This window comes from Hippocampus guttulatus, chromosome 4 (genome assembly GCF_054856545.1).
Source record: "Hippocampus guttulatus isolate MCC_2025c chromosome 4, RoL_Hgut_1.0, whole genome shotgun sequence".
NCBI lineage: Eukaryota > Metazoa > Chordata > Actinopteri > Syngnathiformes > Syngnathidae > Hippocampus > Hippocampus guttulatus.
Genome location: NC_141264.1, coordinates 13920001 through 13938465, shown reverse-complemented (window position 1 = coordinate 13938465; position 18465 = coordinate 13920001). Strand labels below are relative to the sequence as shown.

At 40.3% G+C, this 18465-nt stretch overlaps 2 protein-coding genes and 1 long non-coding RNA gene across 3 annotated transcripts in view; 1 reads left to right on the top strand and 2 right to left on the bottom strand.

Moving 5' to 3' along the window:
- Positions 1-836: 836 nt before the first annotated feature.
- On the bottom strand, positions 837-3590 carry LOC147206034 (transmembrane protein 60-like). The gene is made up of 2 exons (XM_086109261.1): positions 3407-3590; positions 837-2389 (listed from the first exon to the last, which is right to left on the bottom strand). Exon 2 carries the CDS (start codon positions 2342-2344, stop codon positions 1940-1942), a length of 405 nt encoding a protein of 134 aa, XP_085965387.1. The 5' UTR covers positions 2345-2389; positions 3407-3590; the 3' UTR covers positions 837-1939.
- A 965-nt stretch (positions 3591-4555) lies between these two features.
- prr5a (proline rich 5a (renal)) overlaps positions 4556-18465 on the bottom strand; it is a 15191-nt gene continuing 1281 nt past the window's right edge. Inside the window, exons 2-11 of the mRNA XM_086108990.1 lie at positions 15766-15896; positions 13353-13478; positions 13141-13221; positions 12072-12120; positions 11259-11316; positions 10960-11051; positions 10486-10626; positions 10194-10329; positions 9272-9550; positions 4556-8144 (exon numbers count right to left, since the gene is read on the bottom strand). Of these exons, the coding sequence (XP_085965116.1) occupies positions 7861-8144; positions 9272-9550; positions 10194-10329; positions 10486-10626; positions 10960-11051; positions 11259-11316; positions 12072-12120; positions 13141-13221; positions 13353-13478; positions 15766-15896 (1377 nt within the window). The 3' untranslated portion in view covers positions 4556-7860. The remainder of the gene's footprint in view (positions 8145-9271; positions 9551-10193; positions 10330-10485; positions 10627-10959; positions 11052-11258; positions 11317-12071; positions 12121-13140; positions 13222-13352; positions 13479-15765; positions 15897-18465) is intronic.
- Positions 9428-11361, top strand: LOC147206033 (uncharacterized). Its single transcript, XR_015100685.1, has 3 exons — positions 9428-9577; positions 10432-10662; positions 10853-11361. It is a non-coding gene; the product is annotated as an uncharacterized LOC147206033 (long non-coding RNA).

Sequence of the window (18465 nt, the reverse complement as noted above, 5' to 3'; positions counted from 1 at the left end):
GTTGTGCAATACACCAAAGAAAGAATATTCCTTGTCTTAAGAAAATTAATAGGGTGTGGGTAGTGATGCGAAACAAAAGTTGTAATGTTACAAATTAGCTTCTATAAGGGGGATTTTTTTTTAATATTTCAAGAATAAAGTTGCAATGTCAGAAGGAAAAAGGCAATTTTATGAAAACGGGGGCTGAATGGGTAAATAGAAATTCTTGTAACATGAACAAAAGCCAAAGTAGACTAATAAAACAAGAAATTGAGAGAAACAATCATTAAACCAAAACCCAGAGTATAAATGGGTGTTTTACGGATGAAGCATGTCCTACTCCCTGTAACCTGATAACGCGGTAAGATGTCCACTGTTGTAACAGCTGTCCCTGAAAGGGTTAAAGAATAAAGCTGTGACACTCCAATTGTTATGAGCGTCACAACATATGGGGGGATCATTTTGCAAAAATGTGGAAAGTTTTTTTTTACAATATAAAAGTTGTGAAAATAATTACGCTGTATCTGACAACACGTTTTATATATTGCTTCCAAGAAAATGTTACTTGGACTATAATAAATTTATAGTCCAGCTACGTCACAAGATTAAAATCATTTATGAGCATCACGATCGAATAAAACGGAAATGTGAAAGTGTTACAACAATCAAGTAGTAATGTCTGAATTGTATGGGTGGGAGATTCGAAACATATCTCGATGTACAGGGTGCGATACAATTCAAGGACGGTACATTTTAAAATGTAACGATTCAGCTTGGTTAAATCAAGACCAATTTTTCTAATTCAAATCGGTTTCCATTATAAACCAAATGAATATATTAAAATGATTGTGCAAGAGTGAAGTTGTAATTTATTTAACATGGTGGGCAAAGTCATTCATTCATTTTCCGAACCGCTTGATCCTCACTAGGGACGCGGGTGGTGCTGGAGCCTATCCCAGCCGTCTTCGGGCAGTAAGGGGGGGACACCCTGGACCGGTTGCCAGCCAATCGTAGGGCATACAGAAACAAACAACTATTCGCACTCACACCTAGGGACAATTTGGAGTGTTCAATCAGCCTGCCATGCATGTTTTTGGAATGTGGGAGGACCCGGAGAAAACCCACGCAAGCACAGAGAGAACATGCAAACTCCACACAGGAAGGCCGGAGCTGGAATTGAACCCGGTACCTTCTGCACTGTGAAGTCAACATGCTAACCACTCAACAACCGGGCCGCCGGGAAAAGTCACATTTTGCAAAATAGTTACATTACCAAGAAACATTATTTTTTGAGAGCCATGTTATGTTTGTTTGTTTTTTTACTTTCAGAAAAGTTGTAATACAATACAATAAATATATTAAAATGGATGTTACATCAAAAGAACAGAACAAAAGCATTACTTCTGTAAGAATGAAGACTTTTCCATGGAAAAACATGGAAGATGACAAGAAAATCCATTGTAATGGTACGTATGTGTTAATAATTTATAAATATGACATCACAAAATAGAACTTTAACTTTAAAATCACTAACTATACTGATCCTTTACAAGTTATGATTCAAAGGAGGCAAGTTCAGAAACCTTAAAATACATGGTTACAAAATGAGTTTTGGGGCATGCTAAGACCCCTCCCCCAACAAATGATTCATTTGTAGAACCAAATTTCAGTAAAGTTACAAGCACAGATAAAACAAACGTGCTGCCTCCTTGTTCAATTTCAGACATGGGTACCTGAATTTTTCGTGGATCCATTTTTGATAGATCTGTTCACCAAAATTCATGTTGAATGCCGTGAACGGTGTCCTGGGATTCCCCCCACCCCCCAACTTTAAAGTTGGTGCTACTGAGTGACTTTTTGGGAAGCCCCAAATCAATTCATTTCAAGGATGTGTAAAATGACTTTTTACAAAAAGCAGTCCGTTGTAAAAAAAAAGTGCGTGCAAGGAGAATGCTCAAGTTCAGTCCCTGCGTGGGCGAAAGACGCCACGTCCCAGCTCCACCAGGGCACCCCCGAGGAGAACCCAGAGGGGCACGCACACCACGCTGAGCCACACGTCCGTCAGCCTCTGCAGGCGGGAGCACAGGCTCAGGCAGAAGGCCACCTTCAGCCCCACGGCCGCCAGGTACCACAGCCGGCGGGCCGCACCAGGGTCGCCCTCGCGCTGCTCCGCATCGGCTTTACACCGACCGGCCAGTTTGAACAGCAGTAGAAGGACAAGGATGGCATCGAGCGTCCACACGGGCAGGAAGATGAGGAACCAGTTCCAGTGCACTTTGGCATCCAGCTTGAGGACCAGCATGATGAGGAAGATGAGGCTGAAGATCCACATCAGAAACACTCGCTGCACCAGGGACATCTTCATTGAGGAGCCACGGCCGTCCGCGGCCAGGGTTCAGGTATATAGGTACTTATGTGTAAAAAATAAATAAATACATAAATAAAATAAGTTCTGTTTCAACTCCTTTTTAAGTGAGAGGATATTGACAAAAAGAATGTTCACCAGTCTGAAAATGAAACATCTTGTCTTTGGGGCGTTTTCAATTGAATATAGGTTGAAGAGGAAATCTGTTTTCATTTGCGTTTTACCCAACTTCATTGGAATCGAAGTTTGTACAAGAGTAAAAGGGAGTTTTGACGTAGAACTACAGTGTTTCTTGAATATTTTATGGGTCCATCGGTCCGTCACTGACAGATGCCCAATTTTCTGACAAAACTACCTTTTATTTCTTTAAAACAACTGATGTAAAACACATACACCCTTTTTCTCAAAACTATACCACATTTATGTCTTGAGAATACTACTTTTTTTCTTGAAAATAAAGTGCATAGGAACCAGCCTTCATACAATTGACGTCCATTGAAAATCATTGGCATTTTCTTTTAACACACAAGAAATAATTTCTGGAAAACAATGAATTTGCAGGAACCCCAGGGGTCCTATTTCCCCCTCTTGATTAGATACAGTTATCGATTTTTTTTTTAAAAAACCTTGAAAAAAGTAAATTTTTCTCAAACGTGTTTTTACATTACATTACGAAAATAAACTGTTTTTTTTCTAGAAAAGTTTTAACCTGTACAATGTATCCAACTTTCCTTTAGTAAGTAACACGCCTATTTTGCCAAAGTCCGGACTTGAGTAGAAAGTATAAATATTTGTTCACCACAGATGGCTGGAAAGGAAAGTCTACTGAAGTACAGGAAAGAAGTACAGGATTTGTAATTCGTTACGTCCCAGCCGAATAGCCCGAGCCAACGCGGCGGATCCGGAAACGATTCTCATTTCTGGTCCCGACCCCATAAAGTTGCTTTATATTGGATTCGGAACTAGAAATGCACTTTTTGTTGAGACGGTTTGGCTGTCAGTCAAAAGCAAGCTAAACACAAGTGTAGCATGAAGACAAAAGCAACGCTGAGAACGTCTTACCGAACTCGGTAGGAGATTCGTCGTCACTCGGCTCTCCAAGGCGACCTCAGAACGAACGTTTATCCTCCTCAAAAGAGGCCCTTGTGTTTCCTTTTAGGGGATAAACTTGGGTTTTTTTTTTGTTTGTTTTGAGCAACTGGAGTGGCAGTTAGCTTGAAGCTACTTTGAGTAACGCGAGACTTCCGCGGACACGACGGAAAAGAGAAAGACCAGGCTGTCTTTCACAATACAGCAGTAGAACGGCAAATAAAAAAAAAGTTTTTAAAAAACATGATTTTTGTTCCCCTCCTTATAGTCTTTTTAAAAACGCATATTATGTCACCTACAGTATATATTTTCCGTTTTAAAATAGCGCTGTTTAATTCCACTTTTGATGCTGGTCTCAATTTTCTTTAAAAAGTTGAACTGCTTTTTATGAAAACATCTCTTTTTTCCTCAATAAAAACCATATATCGCCAAATTCTTCTGAATCATTTATCTCTGTTTTGTAAATAGCTCAAGTAGATCGAGTTTTCTTTTTTAAAAGCCTATGTTCTTTTTTTTAACACCAAATCGTTATTTTTAAAGCATTTTACATAATTTTTCTTTTCATAAATTATCTCCATATTTGATCTTGTTTTTACAAAGCACACATCTACAGTTTTATTTCCAAGAACGCAGAGCAAGTGTTTTTTTTCTAAGACCTTTATCTCCATTTTTCTTCATTTATAAACAGATACCTCCACTTTTACTCTTCAGCCTGAAGCTGTTTTCCCTTCTTAAAAGGAATATACAGTATATCAATTTTTGTTACATTTTGTTCTTTCTATAAAGGTTCATGTAGCATGCATCATCAGATTGTTTTTTTAAAGCATGTATTACCAATTTTAAAAATGTTATCTATTTTTTCTTTTTAGAAAAGCATATTTTTTTTCTTTAAAAAATGTTCATTCCATTTTGTAAAAAGAAAAAAAAACAGTATACATTACATGCATTTTCTCAGTTTATAAACTGGCTTATGTTGCATTTTTATTTATAAAAACAGAATTTTTTAAATATCTATTCAAAACATCAGAAAATGAGTACAGGTATTACTAAAATTAAAGCACGAGTTCACTAATTTAATAACTCGACACAACAAACAAAAAAAACAAGATGAACATGGTAACCCACATTTAAACATTTTATTCAAATCTACTTTTCCCCCATACCAGGTAAGTATAACAAATGAATAAAAAGTACAACTTCGTAGATTGTCCAAAAAAGTAAAGTACAAAAAGCTTGAGGTAAAACATTTTTTTGTTGTTGTCGCTGAAAAAGATCATTTTTAAAAAGCCCTTATTATTAAAAGATTCATTTCGTAACCACGTGACTTTTTATTTCTAGCCGCCTGAAAAAACTAGAACAACGCACTTGTATTTACAAGGTGCAAAATACAGTGTGTGAGACAACATTCAGTACAATTGTCTTTTGAAATGTAAACAATTCAAAAACCTCAACGCCTGCCTGTCTGTACAAAGCAGAAAAAAACACCACCACCATCTAAAGAGCAATTTTTTCCCTTTGGACCTCTACAAGCAGCAACATTGAAACAGCTCATTAGCCACATTAACATAAAATGCACTGACCAAATGCAAAAATAACACACGGCACATTCAGAAATGGTGCAATTGGGGAATGTGTGACGTTTCATTTTTTTCATTTTAATTAATTTTTTTGGTCTGTCTTTTTTTTTTAAATTAATGACATTAATTTTTACATTCAGCAAAAAGATGATGTGATTTTCATTGGAATCAAGCTGCTCATGATTATTATTTCGGTCAATAAATGACAGAACGGAGGTGACAATGCATGGATACCTCACATCACTTTGATGTGAACTCAATCAATGCCCGATAAAAATAATAATTTTCAAGATGATTTCATCACACAGACCAACAATGATACTACAGGTCTGCAGCTTTGACAATTATTCCTTCCCAAAAGAAATACAAGTGTAACTGAAAACTACCGGAGATATTTTCATGACACCTTGTATAGAGGCGTATGATGGAGCAAAGTCGAAGCGCTTACATTTTGAACAGAGCCAAATAAAGGCGCAGATGCAGGTTTTTGTCGGCAAACACGATGAAATGTTTCACTAGAAAACCAACTTATTTTAAAATCATATATTACCAATTTTGAGATATGGGGGTCATTTTTTTAAAAAGCACAAACATGTATAGTTGTTTCCCTTCAATTTCTCTTTCTCCTTTGTTAATTCTCTCACTACATCACAAATCTTTCCTTAAAAAGTATCTTTCTGCCTTTACAAAAAACATGCATGTTTTTCTTGTTTTAAATTTCTTGCATTTGCCTCTCCTTTCAAAAAGCATTCATCTCAATTTTGGTCTTTTTAAAAAGCATATACCTCAAAGCATATTTTCTTGTTTTGATAACGTCTGTATCTATTTTCGGTATGTGTCTCCAAATGTAGTTTTTGTGTGATTTTTTTTAAGGCAGTGTCTACATTTTTTTATTTGTTTAAAAGGCATGTACCTGTAGGTGGGATGTATATATATATTTTTTAATTTTTTTAATTTTTTTTATTCTTTTTGGGCGCAGTGGGCGACTGGTTAGCACGTCGGCCTCAATTGCAGCTCCGGCCTCCCTGTGTGGGGTTTACATGTTCTTCCCGGACCTGCGTGGGTTTTCTCCGGGTACTCAGGTTTCCTTCCACATTCCAAAAACATGCATGGCAGGCTGATTGAACACTCAAAATTGTCCCCAGGTGTGAATGTGAGCGGCAATGGTTGTTCGTCTATGTGTGCCCTGCGATTGGCTGGCGACCAGTTCAGGGTGTACCCCACTTACTGCCCGAAGACAGCTGTGATAGGCTCCAGCACACCCGCAACCTTTGTGAGGATATGCAGATTAGAAAATGGATGGATGGATATTCTTTTTGAGTGTTTTTGTTCAAGCATACATGTCCTTTCTTTTTAAAGAGTGTATATCTGAATGTTGCTTCTTTTCAAAAAGCAATTATCTCCAAAAGTTCGGCTGAGGGAAATGCAAATATTGGAGATACAAGCTTTTCAGTGGCCAGTGACCGCCCGCATCTTTATCTAGATCTGCATCAAAATGTGGTTGCATCTTTGGACCATGCTGCAGCTCTCCCGAAGGTTTTGTGGCAAATTTTGAAGGTAATGTTCTTGTACACATAGACATAACGCATAAATAAACAATCATTGCATTTTTGGTCATTTGTTAAGAGTTTAACCTCGGTGGATGTCTGAGTATTCTTTTCTTGAAATGCAGTGAACCCCCGCTCTATCGCAGTTAAGTGTTCACTGCCCTGTTTTATCGCAGTGATTTTTTTTTTCTGAATGGATTTTTACATACAGGCAAGGCTGAACTTCAAGTTGCATACTTTCAGTGTCGTACCACATTGTGCCACAACATGCCGGGCAGCACTGAGTTTTACTCGAAGACATGCAGCGTGACAAACAGCAAGAAGAAGAGGCAGAGAAGGTTCCCTACTAAGCTGAGTAATAGTCCAACAGAGCAGAGAGAATACTGTATATGCTTGCAAGTAATGCTTTGTACATTTTCCTGCTCCGAGTGTGTTAATCAGAGGTGGGCTTTCCGTCAGTCCCTCCATCACTGTTTCCATCAATTTTTCAGGCCGGCCCAGATGGGCCCTGTCCGTCCCTCGTTGGGGACAGCCAATCGGCGTTGAGAAAAACTGATGGCAGCTCACTGACGAACTGACAGGACTGACACTGTCCACCTCTGGTGTTAAAGTAGCAGTTGCTAGGTTTACGATGATTAGCGCAGCATCTATGATAATTTTATTTAGCCAATCTATAGTGTTTTGCATTAATGTTACCATTAAGATAGCGGACTTTCAGAAAATGGAATGATACGGTTCGGTTGAATGTTATGCAGTTTATATACTGTAAACAATGCTCAATTGTGTCTGGATAAATGTCAAATGAGAATGTAAAACAAAACAGCTTGAAGCTAGCACACTTGCCTTCTTATTTGGAGAACTGTGTGAGTGAGTCTTCCTTTTGTTTCCTCAAAGTGATGTTATATGATAACCTCTCATTTCTTGACAACAAGAAAGTGAGAGAAGGTGCTAAGGAATCATATCAAAATTGTGTTGTAATATGTTTAAATTGATATGTTTAAAATGTGTGGGAGGGGGTTGAAAACAGTCTTTTTTTATGGTCCCCGTATTGGGGATTTTCACATGGGAGGAGGGTCTTGAATGTATCGATAAACGGGAGTCCACTGTAGGTTTTTTTTGTTTGTTTTCAAGCCTTAAACTTTTATAACTACATTATTTTATGAAACCAGCATGACTGGATGGAGAAGAGGACAAATTCAAAGCCATGAAATGTACTGACAATGATTATCCTAAGTGTGTGTGTGTGTGTGTGTGTGTGTGTGTGTGTGTGTGTGTGTGTGTGTGTGTAAATGTCTGCGTGCAGCTACACCGTGCTCTGCCTGCTCTCGCGGCCGTAGCCAAGAGCCTCGGAGGAATGAGGTGGGAAGTCGATGAATATCCCATCCGAGTCGGAGTCCCCCGACTGGAGGACTTGTCCGATGATGGTTTCGGGGCTGGACGACTCGCTGGGTGGCGAACAGGACCCTGCCTTGCCAAGGTCAGTCACGGTGGTGGTGGCTTCGGTGCCGTGGAGAGCCCCTGACGAGTGCAGGATGGACGGGGAGGACAGAGGGAGATCTATGGAGGTAGCTCCTGTCTGCATCATGCCTGATAATCACAGTTATCATGTCATGGTGGCATCACAGCAGCCCTCGTATATTTGCGCTTAAACATTAGAATATGTACACATTTGCACATTTTTTACAACCCTCAAGTGATACAGTGACATTAAAAAGTCTGCACACAACCTATTCAAATGCCAGGTTTTGGTGATCTACAAAAATGAGACCAAGACAAAGCATTTCAATATATTTTGAACCATTAAGTTGACGTACAACCTGCACAAGTCAATTTTTTAAAATGTGAAGGGCAGCATCGTCCATTGGTTTACCCATTTGCGCATCGAGTGCGTCATCTGAATGCCCCGACATGTTGTTCATCCGTCCGCTGACTCTCCTTTTGGAAGGTATATGTCAAGCTAGTGAAGTAGTATTGGTGTCAGAGTATCGGAATTATCTTTTTGTTGTTGTCGTTATTAGTACAACATATCGACTGATACTGATACCATTATTGGTCTTGGTTGATCGAAAATGACAATTTTCGTTTTCAAAGTATGGTAATCCCCCCTGAGTCTAGCGCACCCATCCAGCTTTCTCTGCCACGCCTTCACACTTGAGTGTTACAGCTGCGGTGGTTAATAGATACAGTGCTTAATAGATAGAGTTGAGACTTTTGTGTATATACTATAGGCAATTAGAAAGCTTTTTGTTTGGAGGGGGATTTGCTCAAACTGATCAATAACAAGGCAGATGTTTTCCTCTTAAAAAGTATCTTAATATTATTATAAGTCAATGTAACATGAAATAACTCTATAATTAAATAGAGGGAGATAAAAAAAAGAACAATTTAAATATCGATACAATTTATAATGACATGCACTTACATGTAAAAAAAAAAAAACAATTGCACCAAAATACATTTTTAAGAAGTAACAGTTCTGAAACTTCAAATTAATGAACTTAAGTTAAATACAACTGAATTGTACTTAAGAAGTGTAGGCTGGCATTGAATGGCTTGATATAAATAATCTTGAAAATATTAGTATAAATTATGAACAAGTCAATATGTATCTAAAATAATAATAACCTAAGTACATTTGAGTACAGCAGTCTTGCCGGATTTTCATTCTCGTGGGTTCAGATTGGCTGCTGGTAACATCGAATTGACAAACATACCTTTGAACTGCGAGCCCACGCATAGCCTGTTGGAGGCGGAGCCGGAGAGGTCGGAACTCGCCGCCAGCTTGGCGTAGTTCAACTTCTCCTCCTCCAGGCAGGAGATCATCTCGCAGGCCGAGTGGCGGCGGATTCCTCCACTGCCCACTGAGCCGCAGTCGGCGTCGTACTCGGCCACGGGCGTCAGGAGCAACGGGATGTTGTAGCTTTTCGATCGGACCACCGGGTTCTTGGACAGATGCTCGGCAGACTTGGACCAGCCCCACTGGAAGCGCTTCTCTAAGAGAGGAACAGGGACAGGAGGTGGTGGGTTGTGAAACGCACATTTAGTTTTGTGAGAAAAAAAAAAATCTCATAATATCAGGACCTTTTTCAATCGCGTAAGAGTATGACCTTTTATTTTAAACATACTACTTTTCATTGAAAAATAACTGAATTGCTGAAAAATATCAGTTGAAAAAAACCCGTATACAGTACTTAATGTTTGTGTCTGCACCTCAATTTTCAATTCAAATTCAGTTCAACATACTTTTGGGTGAGAATCAATTCTGATTTAAATTCCAATTCATCCATTGAATTGAATTATGAAATTCTGAATTTTGCACGTCATACATTTGTGACTTTTTTTTCTCCCAAAACGTTTTAGGGAAAACTATATGTTTCTTGTACATATACTTTTTTCCCCTCAAATATATGCAAACTGGCCCAGCGTGGAACTAACAAAGGTTATCTTAATTTTTTTTTTTTTTAATCTAAACTACTCTTTCCGATACAACTTGACTATATATTACCGGTACTTTCGTTTTTTTGAATAGAAATTATTTTCAGCAACTGGTGGCGTTTTTTTTTTTTTTTTTTTAATGTACTGCAATATGCTATTTCCCTCACTGTTAACTACCGCCAATCCAAATACTGGTCTCACCCAGAACACAGCAGTGGTCCTCGATGTCATCTCCAGAGTAAAGCCCGTGAGTCCCCAAGTAGGGTGAGACCACCTTCTGGACCAGAGACTCCAGTCTCAAGTAGTCCTCATTCACACCACGTGATTCATGAACTCCCTGCAAAATGACAAAATGAATAAATATCATTACATCACACAATATTTCATTTTATGAATGGAAACTACACTTCTATTTTTTTTTGTCGCAAATAATGCACAGACACATCCCATGGGTCAAAATGAGCACCATGATAAACAATCAGAACAGCGTTACCTGGAGGATGAGCAGCATCTGCGTAACGGACGGCGGAACTCGTGCCCGTGGCCGAGACAAAGCATCCTCCAGCTTGACACTCAGGACGATGGTGCTCCTGAAGTGCAGTAGAGCCAGCTGGCGGACAGATGGCTCCTTCCCCTGCGCCCGACAACAACAACAGGGCTCATTGCAGTGGTGATTTGATATTTACTGATATTTAACTCCTTCTTGACAGTTTATTCTTCCCATTTTCTAGCACTGCTTCCAGTCCGTATTTGTGTGTTAGATTTATTGTCCCGAACATATTAAGAAAAATGTTGATTGTGATCTGCTTTTCTATGATGCATGTTTTATCGAATATTTCATGTTTTTTCTAATTGCGCAGCATGATAATGGCGGTCTTAAGAGGTGGAGGTCCCCACTGATGGCTCACGGAACAAATGCAACTACTCTGTTGAATTTGCTGGTTGTCCTCTTGTGACGATGGCCTACCTGGACTGGGTGGAAGATGGCCTGCAGCATGGACAGCACATCACAGAAGAAGAAGTCCCACGTCTCTGCCAGAGAGTCCAGTAACTTCTGACCTGCAATTTGGCAAAGCAAAAAACAAACAAAAAAAAAAAACAAATACATAAATAAAATAAAACACACTAAAGCTTGCTCCTTATTTGGACCAGATGAATTTAATGGGACATATTACGGAAAACATTACATTCTCATTGCGCGCGCATGCACACACACACACGCATATATATTAAAGTGGATTAGATCTCTTTTAGAGGAATTCATACCTTCGTAGAACCTTATTTTGTCTCTCAGGATGACCATGCCCTTTGTCAGCAACTGGTTCTGAAATGTAAAATGAGACAAAATAAAGAACGTCTGCTACCAAAATGTAACATTTACAGTGATTCCCAACCGAAAAATGATTGACTAAATGTATTGCAATTTTGTACATTTATCTATGCGCTGTGACCTATAGCGACAGGCAAAACAAATTAATGCTGTGTATCCACCTGTTGCCAATCTTACGACAGAATAATACAGTATATGTGTAGAGCTATACAGATTTCCCACCGAGTACGTTAATTTGGGAATAAACTGAGACGTGATCGTTTCATGACATAATGCCTACAGATTTATTATTTTTTTTAAGAGTTTAAGCCTGAAAGTATTGCTATTTGCTCGATTTGCCACTATTTGTACATGCTGCTGCTGTGTGTATGTGAAAAGTAGCAGTTGGATGAAGGGTTCTTCTAATGACTATGACATCTATGTTACGTTTCATTTAGCCTGTAATGCATTAAGCTTTGCAAATGATTTGGTTTAGTTGAACGTTTACTTTTTTTAAATATATAATGGTTAATTCTTTTTTGTTGTAAGAGTCTTCTTTTTATTTCCTTGAAGTGATGTCATACAAGAGTCTTCCATTGCTTGAAAATGTGTTTTTCAATTCGTTTAAATATGTTTTCACATTTTGCGGCAGGGTATGTAACATCTCCGCCGTGGTAAACTGAGGCTTCGCTGTATGTGCCTTCGCTCAGAGAAGGTTGGGAAGCACTGGTCTGAAAAGTATCATCATGCAATTGTCGCTCTGGGATTACCTGAAGGTATTCTGTGAAAAAGGAACCCAGCTCGGTCTTCAGCAGGTGCCTGGTGGAGGAGCATTGACTTAATCGGATGAATCAAGCAGCAAAATGTGTCAATCAAGTCATGTCTACAACCCACGCAAAACAAATGTTTCCTTGTCTACGCTCAGTTACAAAAACAGGACATTGCGCGTCTTGCACGTGTGTGTGCATGCATGCTTTTGCGTGTGCGCGGGTGTGTGTGTGCGTGTGTGTGGACTTTACTGTTTAGTAATGAGGGTGTGTGTGCGTTAAACAACTGGTGTGTGCAAAGATACTGACATATCTGGCGTGAACAGATAGCACATAAACAAGCGCGGTTTACACAAAATGCTCAGTCAGCACAATTTGAAGTGCAATTTTAACCACAAGGAACTGGAATTGACAAAATTCCAGAGGTGGCAATAGTACTCCATCCATCCATTTTCCGAACCGCTTGATCCTCACTAGGGTCGCGGGGGGTGCTGGAGCCTATCCCAGCTGTCTTCGGGCAGTAGGCGGGGGACACCCTGAATCGGTTGCCAGCCAATCGCAGGGCACACAGAGACGAACAACCATCCACGCTCACATTCACACCCAGGGGCAATTTAGAGCGTTCAATCAGCCTGCCATGCATGTTTTTGGAATGTGGGAGGAAACCGGAATACCCGGAGAAAACCCACGCAGGCCCGGGGAGAACATGCAAACTCCACACAGGGAGGCCGGAGCTGGAATTGAACCCGGTACCTCTGCACTGTGAAGTCGACGCGCTAACCACTGGACTACCGGGCCGCCGCAATAGTACTCCTACTCTGTAATTAAGCAGAGGTACAGCTAGTTCGTTTTTTTTAATTTATTTTACTGTCATGCCTTTGACTTATGAATTTAACTAGTTCTGTGTTCTCATATGTGAAATCACCTTTCCGCATGGACATGAATGGAAATGCCATGAATCCGTTGGAACAACTCTGCAAAAACAGCATTGCTTGTTGATTTAGCTCAAGTCTGTCACCAAAAAATAAAAAATAAAAACACTGCCATAAGTACATTTGACATATCAACCTACCGGACGCCTTCGTTGAGGATGTAAAGTTCATTGTCGGCCAAACCTTTCTTCTGGAAAACTGCGATGACGGCATTGTGGATGCTGCAAGGACAACACACAAACTACATTTTAAAAGTAGCATTTGACACGTTCACAGAAAGAATGTTTGAGTTGTGAGTTTGATTCTTGATTCAACTACTCAGGAATGCGATGAGCCCGCCAAGCCGACGTACCTGTTCCAGGTGGCGTTGGCGCCAGCCCTCTTCTGCTTCTCGCCTCTGTCCTCCGGTGAACCCTTGTCGCTCTTGGCCAACTCGCTAAGGCTGGGCGAGCTCATCAGCTTCAGCCGGTGCAGAGTCCTCATAGAGGAGAGACACCAACGAGCAAAACACACACACTCAGCAACCCGTACAGTCAAAGAAGGAAGGTCGAGAGCCAGAGACGCAGAGGAAAGGGAAGCCGGGAAGCCAGAGAGAGAATAAAAGTAGGACAGAGTGATGCGAGATGAGAAAGTAGGATGGGCGCTGCCCCGAAGTGCCCGAGGGAGGTGGAGAGAACAGAGGTACCGATGGGATTCCCAAACAATACCGGCATTGATGCCAACAAATATTTATGCGGCACACAGATGCCAGTGGAAGTGCGGGGTAAGCAGCAGAAGAGCGCCTGTCACTGTAAAGCTGGGAAGAGGAAGAAGAGTGCTCGCATGGCTCAATGATAACAAAAACAAGACGAGTAGTAAGTGGAGTCACCATAAAGGAACTCCTCCTGCTCTCTTATTACCATTGCAAGAGGGCAATTGTACAAGATAGCACAACACACAAACGAATACTGTACAGCAGGGGTGTCAAACTCATTTTTGTCACGAGCCACATTGTAGTTACGGTTTCCCTTGGAGGGCTGTTATGACTTTTGGGAAACCATATACATGTTCAATCACTTCCACATATTACATACACAGCGCACAACAAATTGATGGATAACTAGTTTTAAAATCAGAAGTCAAGAATAATGACTGTTATTGTGTGATTTACATATGACAATTTGAAATTTTTGTTCAGACTTCAAGCATCATGGAACTTGACATGCTTGATTTGCTTTCGCGGGCCACATAAAATGATGTGGCGGGCCAGATCTGGCCCCTGGGCCTTGACATTGACACCTGTGCTGTACAGTGAACTCCCGTTTACAGTGTGGGATTCCACATTTACCCACGATAGGTGAAAATCTGTGATACAGAGAGACCATACGGGGATGTTTTTTTTTTGTTTTAATTTTTAGAGATGTAAATGTTCATTAACTTTTTTTTTTAGATTATGTACTTTTGTCGGATGATCAGTGAACAAAAAGTAATTACCAACACTTCGACATAATGTGACCGAGCATGATTTTATGACTTGCACCTTGTTCGAATGAATTCATGACTTGACTTGCTTGAAATTTGATGGCGACTCGACTTCTTTTCCTCACAGTGGCTTGGGACTTGCTTGAGACGTGAAGGTTGCGACTGGAGACTTACATAGTCCCACCTCTGCATTTTTCCATCGAGTATCACATTTACGTGAAATGTCGGTTCGAGACTGGGTGAAAACGACTTGTTTTCTTGCCATCAGTGAGCTTTTAATACAAGTTTTGATGGGCTCCCTAAAGGGGAAGTCAAGTAGAAAATGTTTTGACGATAATATGTTACATGCGTTCCAACTATTCTCAACATGGTATTCTGAGTAATATTGCGTTTGTGGAATGTAAATTAAGCGGAATAATTTGCCTTGTAACTGCCACTTGCTGGCGACTGAAAATTACATCACTTCTGCTGAAGGGCTCACATAATAACCGACGTGGCGCACCGGTTTTCTGGGTTTGGTCATATGACGCTCAGGACTATCACAACAGTTTGCATAGTGTGCTGGTTCAAATGTTTGCGTCACACACACCAGGTCTCCTGTTTGAAATCATGTTTGTGGTGAAACAGTAACTTGCTCTGTTAACGAGTAAATGTTCCGACTGCTAACTATGAGCCAAAGTAGAAAAACCCATTGACCCGCCACCATCTTTTTCATCATTTTTTACATGTTTCCACCTGATGGAATACACACTCAGGACAAGTGATGCTTAACCTTGACTGGTCATCTTAAAAGCCTTTTCGTTGCGCGTTTATGTAAATTTTATAAAAATGCATATAAATAAAAATAAAAACATAAAAAAAGAACAGAAAAGAGCAATGGTATTTGGAAGAAAACTGAATATTGCAGAATGAAACAAGTTTTCATCGATATTCAAATATTCAATTACATGATTGCAGAAGCTGTGTTATGAAGTACTGTTGAATTTATCTTGGGATATGGGAGACATGGGTACAGGTTCGATAAATTAGCCGATAATATCATTATTCTTCTGTCTTTATGCTTTAATAAGGTTACTTGACTATCAGAATTTGACCCTACTTGATTCGTGATACTTTTAATAACCTACAAAACTGTGGATTAACTGCCCTGTAAATCTAAACTCAAATCATTCTTCAAAAGGGCAAAAGATGGTTTCGACTTGATGGGCACAAGAGACGGCGAGACTTAACGGCACGCGGATAAGTAGATTACCCAGAATGCTCGGCTTCAGTCACCATTAATCTAGCAAGTGAGTGATGCTCACCTCCTGATTGGATGCTCATTGCTCCCATCCAAGTCCGGGCTCGGGGGAGGCGCTGAGAAAGTGCTGAAGTTGAGCGAGAGTGGCCGGGGTGAGGAGCGGGAGGCATGCCTCCGCCTGAGGCCATCCAGCATCTCCATACAGACAAGCACAAGTGATGTTAAAAAAAATGCTGCGGGGCGGAACATTTGTTAAAAATATATATATATTTTTTTTTTTTTAAAGAAGATGTGATGTCAACAGCAAACTGTGAGACAGACACACTTGGGTAGTAAACTGAAGCATTTTCACCAAAATATTCTTAATGGCTCAAACATGGTCAGTGAGGGGCTGGCTAATTAATTAAGTTTTCTGTTGCTCAGATTAATGGCAAAGATGTTCATGGTGAAGTGACATTCACAACATCCTTAGGGCCAGGTACCCAACACACTCCCTGTATGTTGGTGGTCAGACCTCTTTATAAAAAGAAATAATCAGTGCCACTTTGTCTTCAAAGATTTGTTTGAGGTTTTCTCAAAATCCAAACAATTCTTTTTTTCCCCCAACATAGAGATAAAAGTACAAATGTTGTCGGATTGGACTCTTTCAAGTTTCCTGTCAAGCATGTTATGTTTATAAAGTGGAAACTTTCAAACACTCAAAACACTAAATGTTCCAAGAGGCTGGTCAAATTTCACATGGAAAATAATAGAAATAAAGTGAATCCAGAAAGTATTCACAGTGCTTGATTTTTTCCCCCCACATTTTAATAAAGTGCGCTCCAACCTTTGTAAACTACTTGTACCAAGTGAACCTGCCAAGTTTAATGTTGCTAATTTTTATAGCACAACTGAAGATGCTTGCTTTGCACATAACACATTCAAAATTGTAATAAAGAATTGATATAATGTAAAATTATTGAAAATCACAAATAGCCTACTTTAGCAAAAATAAAACAGCGAAGATGTGTCACGATTGCGAGGTGGTGGTGGACCACAAAGAGCAGGCAGGGGGGAGGAGCAGGTTGTACTTGATGAATTGGATTAAAACAGAAAACTAAATCCAAAACAAAGTCCCAAGAACAAAACAAATCCAAAGTAACAAACAAAACCATGGCAGAAGCTAAAAACTCAATAACAGAAACAAACCTGACAAGAAGAAACAGCAACAAACAAACAAGACAGTAGCAAAGAGCATCCAGCAACAATGACCCGACAATGAGTGGTCGGGTTGGGAGTCCTTTTAAAGCACTAATTACCTAATGACCAACAGGTGTGCAGCTGCAGGGGGAGCCCTACAGTGCCACCTGTTGGTCCCAAACCGAATCATGACAAGATGTCTGCTGGCCAGAAACTGAGCTGGACTGTTTTCTTAGGTGCAGAGCAATTACACTTTTGTCGCTCATCAAATATGTCCTGTGTGGGAGCCCTAACAGTCACACAATTCCCCCTGCATTTGGCTATTCTCATTTTGATGCCAGTTTTAACAGAAAATTTGGATCTGGCCAGTGTTAGGCATCGGTGTTTTTAAAGAGTTACCCTGGGTGTGCAGTCTTGAGCCACAGTATTTTGTCTGTTATTTCCACACTGACTGGGAGAGTTTTGCAATATTTGCTCAACTTGCACTGCCACCTAACCACACACACACACACACACACACACACACACACACGCGCGCACACACACACATGCACACGCACACACACACACACGCGCGCGCGCACACAGTATCCAAGAGTAAAAGCATGTATGTGCATGTGCAGTGTGAGGAGAAGGAGGGTATTGAGCACATTACATATCCTTGATAATATTTCCCAGCTAGAAAATATTATTTTGCCCAGCCCCAGCAGCAACACTGCTGCCTCTGCTGTCTCCGGGGAAAAAAGAGGCACGGTTGTTCTACCCGTGGACTGAAATGACTTACTAGTGAGCAAAAACAATGTACAAGTACATAAGACCTTGAGCAATGATTATCCTTGATACAAAAGACCTGCGTGAATACAAATGGATTTCAAGAAAGATGTTTGAGCATTTATTTGTCATCCTTTATAACGAGGCTACTTGTGTGTCACACGCCACCTCGTTGGGTCAATAAGTCTTAGTGGAAAAGCACAAGGGACTAGTTTACTCGTAAGGCTTGTTAAGGAATCTATTCCTTAATGTGATTTTTTTTAGCACCTCTCTGTTAGTTGGATCTGTTCAAACACTCGAAAGAAAGAACGTAGTATGCTGTTGAAGGTATTTCCTGGTTCCTGTGATTACAATCACCTTTAGTGCCCCTTGACCCCCACCACTTTTAGGAGCCCTCCTGAGGACATGTTTAACATCAAAAGAGGAACTGTTATCTCAAGTATCTGTGTTGCTGCCATCACATCAAAGCTCGTGGTGGTCTGGTCTCACCTCACCACTCCCAACTTTTTCCAGCCACACCGGGTCGGATGACTCGTTAATTTCTTTGTTTCCAGGATTTGCATGGAGGCGTAACTGGCCGCCTCTCATTATCATATTATCTCTACATATTCTCATAACTGTATTTTTTCTAGGCTTCCTGACTAAATCTGAAACTCTTCAGAGCCCGAATCGATTCGTAAACTGCAGAAAAGAAAAATAAAACCTTCGAAGGTACTGTTCATCGTCTCCAGCCTGTTTTTGGATAACCAACATCCTCATCATCCGAAATTAACGAACAACGCGGAGGAAGAGAAAGGCCAACTCTCCCCCAACA

Excerpts from the sequence above, each read along its gene's own strand:
- LOC147206034 (XM_086109261.1), bottom strand. The coding sequence starts at position 2,344 with ATGAAGATGTCCCTGGTGCAGCGAGTGTTTCTGATGTGGATCTTCAGC.